The sequence below is a fragment of the Saccostrea cucullata genome, unplaced genomic scaffold, assembly GCF_032062105.1.
Source record: "Saccostrea cucullata isolate Sc308-1 unplaced genomic scaffold, CSIRO_AGI_Scuc_v1 ctg6110, whole genome shotgun sequence".
Taxonomy (NCBI): Eukaryota; Metazoa; Mollusca; class Bivalvia; order Ostreida; family Ostreidae; genus Saccostrea; species Saccostrea cuccullata.
This window is the reverse complement of record NW_026932849.1, coordinates 12,247-17,209: the sequence shown is the minus strand read 5'-3', so window position 1 is coordinate 17,209 and position 4,963 is coordinate 12,247. Positions and strand designations below refer to the sequence as shown.

At 34.0% G+C, this 4,963-nt stretch overlaps 1 protein-coding gene across 1 annotated transcript; it reads left to right on the top strand.

Moving 5' to 3' along the window:
* Positions 1 to 398: 398 nt before the first annotated feature.
* On the top strand, positions 399 to 4,358 carry LOC134236333 (cytoplasmic dynein 2 heavy chain 1-like). The gene is made up of 10 exons (XM_062718501.1): positions 399 to 410; positions 747 to 889; positions 1,073 to 1,094; positions 1,140 to 1,259; positions 1,426 to 1,536; positions 1,822 to 2,026; positions 2,518 to 2,681; positions 2,829 to 2,954; positions 3,058 to 3,170; positions 4,174 to 4,358. The coding sequence occupies exons 1-9, from the start codon at positions 399 to 401 to the stop codon at positions 3,097 to 3,099; spliced, it is 945 nt and encodes a 314-aa protein (XP_062574485.1). The 3' UTR covers positions 3,100 to 3,170; positions 4,174 to 4,358.
* The last annotated feature ends 605 nt before the right edge of the window (positions 4,359 to 4,963 follow it).

Here is a 4,963-nt window from a genome sequence, read left to right as displayed (position 1 = left end):
AAGAAATAAAAGTAAAATCTTATTCGCATTTTCTGTTTTTATTATACTGTAAAATCACATATTTTCGTGGGGTCAAATTTTCGTGGTTTGAGGAAAATTTCTTGGTTCGTGGGGATTTGATTTCGTGGATCAAGAATTAATGAGTACTTATGTGTGTGAAATTTTACATTTCGTTGTAGACATGAATTCGTGGGTCTTGTCATACCACGAAAACAACGAAAATTAACCCCCCACGAAAATTTGTGATTCCACAGTAACTATCATAGCTAATGTTACACCCCCCAAAAAGGAGAGAAATGTTATTGTTCAATAAAAGCATAGTACACTTCAGAGTTGACAGTACAAGTGCTATATTCCGCAGAAATACTGAGATTGACCTCTTTATGACTAAATTGATAATGAGGTACACTGTAAGCATTAATTAAGCACTGGTTGAAAAGAAAGCCATTCTAAACAATTTTATGCTCAGATCAAGCCCAATTACAGAAAATGAATAAAAAGAAATTCATACTCAACATCTACATGCATAATTCTTGCAAGTAAAGGTCTTACACTCAGGTGAGCGATATGGCCCCTGGGCCTCTTGTTTTCAGTAAAATACATCTGACAATGTACCCATTTTGTGTCCTTTTCATGTGAATTAATTTCTTTTGGAAAATCAAGTGAAACACATTTCTTCATGTATTACCATAATCAATTTTTCCTGTAAAACAAAATCTTTTGATTTATTGATCATTTTATTTCAGGAGAGAAAGACCTACCTGCCTCTAGCAGAGAGTGGTAGTAGGATGTACTTTGTCATCAGTGACTTGACTAAAATCAACAACATGTACAGATTCAGTCTGGCTGCCTACCTTAGAATCTTCCAGAAAGCTCTCAAGACCAACAAGTAATGTATTTCAGCTTATATCTTTTAAAATTTTCTCTCAATCAATTTTTCTTTGCTTCTGTTATTTTTAAAAATAGAATTTTAATATAATTTTTTTATGTACATGTATATTATTTGACTGTATCAATTCTAAATACATTATTATCTCTTCTTGTCAATGACATATTGATGTTTGTTTATTAGAGTTCAGAAAAAGTATTTAAAGGTGAAGCTGATTAAGCTAACTCTTTACTTGACTATACATTTATAGGACGACAGTGAGACTGACCACAGAATCCGAGCCCTGACTCAGAGACTACAGAATCTGGTGTATGAATATGTCCGCCGCTCTCTGTTCAAAGCAGATCGACTCATGTTTGCCCTTCACATGGTGCATGGAATGAAACCAGAGATGTTTGAATAAAACTTATGTACATTAGCTTTAAGCAATGTTCAAAATAAGAGGAAACTCTCTATTTGTCGCAGAAATATTTGTTAAGAATGGAATATTCGAAATGTTCTGTAAAAATGTTGATTTTTTGTTGACTGTTTGACAGGACTGGGAGGGTTTCACAGGAATCCTGGTGACTGATGTGAAGTCGGAGGGAGGGCGGGGATTACCCTCCTGGGTTGATCAAGAGAGGCACACTGCTGTCACCAATCTCAAGGTAAACTAGAGGCCTTTTCAACAGAGTGAATATTCACAAGGACTCTCCAAAATTCTTTATCACTTCAACAGAGATGTTGGCTTTGTTGAGCAAGCTTCTGTTTTCTATTCACTAGAAAATGAAGCATTAGAATTTTTTTCTCTCTCTTGAGTTACTTTCTTAAACAAATTTGTCCAGAATGAAAGCAACCTGTCAAGTTTAATTTTCTGACCTCAATTAAAGTGGGAAGGGGGATTCTCAAAACACAGTTCTTATTTAAAAAAAAAATGTAAATGTTTGTTGCAGAACAATTTCCCAAAGTTGTACCAGGTGCTGAACTTTGATGATGGGTCTCTGTGGTCTAACTTCTCCCATAGTAACAAGTGTGAGAAGGAGTTCCCCTCAGTGATTGAGAAGCAAGTCACTCTATTCCAGCAGTTACTTGTAGTCCAGGCAGTCGGGCCAGACAAACTACAGACTGTCATGGTACTGTTTGCCTGCAAGGCTTTAGGTTAGCATCTTTTTACATACATGATTTTTACATACTGCTATGTAAAGAATAAGCAATTTACCAGTTCTTGCACAATTCTTTCTACAAAATTTGGTGAAGATCTTGTACATAGTTCTTATGTGAATGCCGTAAGGTAAATGAAGTAAAAAGTAACTGCATGTGGTTGCATTAGTATGCAGGATTAGATATCCATTACTGTATATCTTTATTTTCGCATAATTGCGCAAGGCAATGTGCTTGCAAAAATTTAATTCTCACATATAATAGTATTCATTGAGATTAAGTAGAGCAATAAACACAATTCATCAAAATTTTGTCCCGCTAATCAAGAGTCAATGACTGGTAAAAATTTAGTAATCTACGGTATTATAAATCTTTGCTCATAATTTTTTTTTCATCCAATTTTCATATTCCATATCTTTTATCTCCCTTTGACTTATCAGTTTAGCTTACTAAAATAGTCGTAAAAGATTTCTAATTTTATACTCCAGGAATGAAGGAGCTTTCTCCCTCTTCTGTGAATCTCAAGAGACTCCTGGAGACAGAAACTTTGCCATCCGAGCCTATTCTGATCATTATCTCCCATGGTGCTGACTCCTCACAAGAGTTACAGGACTTGGCTGCTCAGACTATAGGTGGCGATAAATACCACCAGGTTTGTCACTGAATTCAATATCATTTTTTCTATTGGCTCAAAAATTAGTGAAAACTATTTTTAAAAAGTGTCTTGTTACTTTCGTAAGTGCTTTCTCTCTTTTGATTAGATTTTATCTTACTGGGGTATTGAACTATTTCTTGACAGGTTGCTATGGGTCAAGGTCAGTCTGACATAGCTATGCAGTTGCTGAGGGAGTGTGCTCAGAATGTAGAATGGCTGTGTCTGAAGAACCTCCATCTTGTAACAGCCTGGCTGCCTCAGCTGGAAAAGGTGTCACTTAGTTCTTTCTTCTTTCTTGGGAAATTTTAGACCAATGTTCAGATTTTTGCAGGTTTCTGTTGTCAAACTGGAGTAACACAATTTTTGTTTTTAGGAAATAAATACATTGAAGCCACTTGAAGATTTCAGACTCTGAATGACAGCAGAAATGCATCCTAAATTTCCCACAATCCTCCTACAGAGCAGCTTGAAAATCACTTAAATGAGGTAGGAAAAATATGAAATGTAAATGCTATTAGTTTTGCAACAAACAAGACAATATCATTGAAGAGATAATGTTTTTATTTTTTAATTCCCAATGTTCAAAACTTCTATTTGTACTGATGTTGATGCAACCATTTTGGTTCTTTTTTTGTCATGATAACTGTATACATGAAGACTTTTTCTAAGAATATGCTATTGTATACAGTGCATATTTTTAGCTCTACTGGTCAGAGACCAGAAGAGCTTGTGCGATAGTAATGCGTCCGTCTGTCTGTAAACAATTTTTCAAAATGCTACTCCTCCTACAGTTTTGGTCTGATTTAAGTATAACTTGGCACACAAGTAGACTACACTAAGGTACATAATTCTTTTTACGGTTTTTGTTTTCGAGGAACGGTGTTGCCATGGTTACTAAAAATAGAAATTTCAGTGAAGTTCTTTCAAAATGCTACATCATTTACAGCTATGGTCTGATTTCAATATAACTTGGCACACAAGTAGACTACGCTAAGATACATAATTCTGTTTATCGGTTTTTGATTTCAATGAACGGTGTTGCCGTGGTTAATAAAAATAGAAATTTCTGTGAAATTCTATTAAAATGCTACGTCTCTTAGTTTTGGTCTGATTTCAATATAACTTGGTACACAAAGTAGAATACACAAAGATACACAATTCTGTATATCGGTTTTTTGACTTGGATGAACATTATTGCCTTGGTTACTAAAAACAGAAATTTCTGTTAAATACTCTCAAAATGCTACTCCAAATACAGTTTAAGTCTGATTATAATATAATGTGGCATGCAAGTAGACTACACTAAGAACATTAAGAGACTTAATCAAGGATCATTATTTATTTAATTATTGCTGTTGTTAAGTTTCAATTCCCAACTGCTTAAGTACTTTTCCCTTCCTTTGCTATAAGTACAAACCAGTAGAGCTTCAGTCTCGACAGAGACTTCTGGTTAAATATTGTAAACTTTTGTTTTGGTTATTTATTTTAGAGCTGTCTATTCTTCTAAGAGAAACTCCATTCTTTGATGACTGATGGAAAGCCTCATCATCCCCCACTGCTAAAGAACCCCTTGTCTTAATCACCAGCCATTAATCAGTGATCATCGTTATCAAAGCTCCAAGGTACAATAGTGAAGTTTCTTTTGACACCATTTCTTCCAGTCTCTGACTTTGTTTAAGAATTAAAGATTTTGACTTTTTTGCTAAATAATTCCTTATAAAGCAGTTAACTTCCTGTTTCTTAGCTAATTAGAGCTCATTAATTAGAGTTGAAATTTTTTTTAGCAGGTAGCCAAAACCTCCAGCATTTCAGCTTTGACATTTCATTCCAAATTGTTTTCTCAATACCCGGTAATTAACTCATTAGATTTATTTAAGTTTTGAAATTAATATATTAAAGATTAATTTGTACAGAAATTTAGCCTAGAAGTCAATAATGTGTTAGGAAGAGTTATCTCCATTGTTCATCCCTTAAGGACAAAAATAAATTTTGTTGCAGTCATTTATGAAAGATAAATAAATACTAGACATTTTCTGCCATTTTCATTTACGAGGGTTGATCTAAAAGTAATGTCACAACTTTGATGAAATTGCTATAAATCGACATAAAGCAAGAAAATTATGCATGATCGAAGCTTTATTTATTTCAAATCGGACTTGAAAAATTCAAAAGAATATGATGTATGCTTTTTAAATTATCGGATTTTAAATTTATGGTAGTCGCCACACATAAATATAACGTCATATGATGGATACGCACCGTCATACTTTTAAGCGTTT

Excerpts from the sequence above, each read along its gene's own strand:
- LOC134236333 (XM_062718501.1), top strand. Across the intron at positions 890-1,072 it reads AAAGCTCTCAAGACCAACAA|AGTTCAGAAAAAGTATTTAA; the intron begins GTAATGTATTTC and ends TTTGTTTATTAG. Across the intron at positions 1,537-1,821 it reads CTGCTGTCACCAATCTCAAG|AACAATTTCCCAAAGTTGTA; the intron begins GTAAACTAGAGG and ends TGTTTGTTGCAG.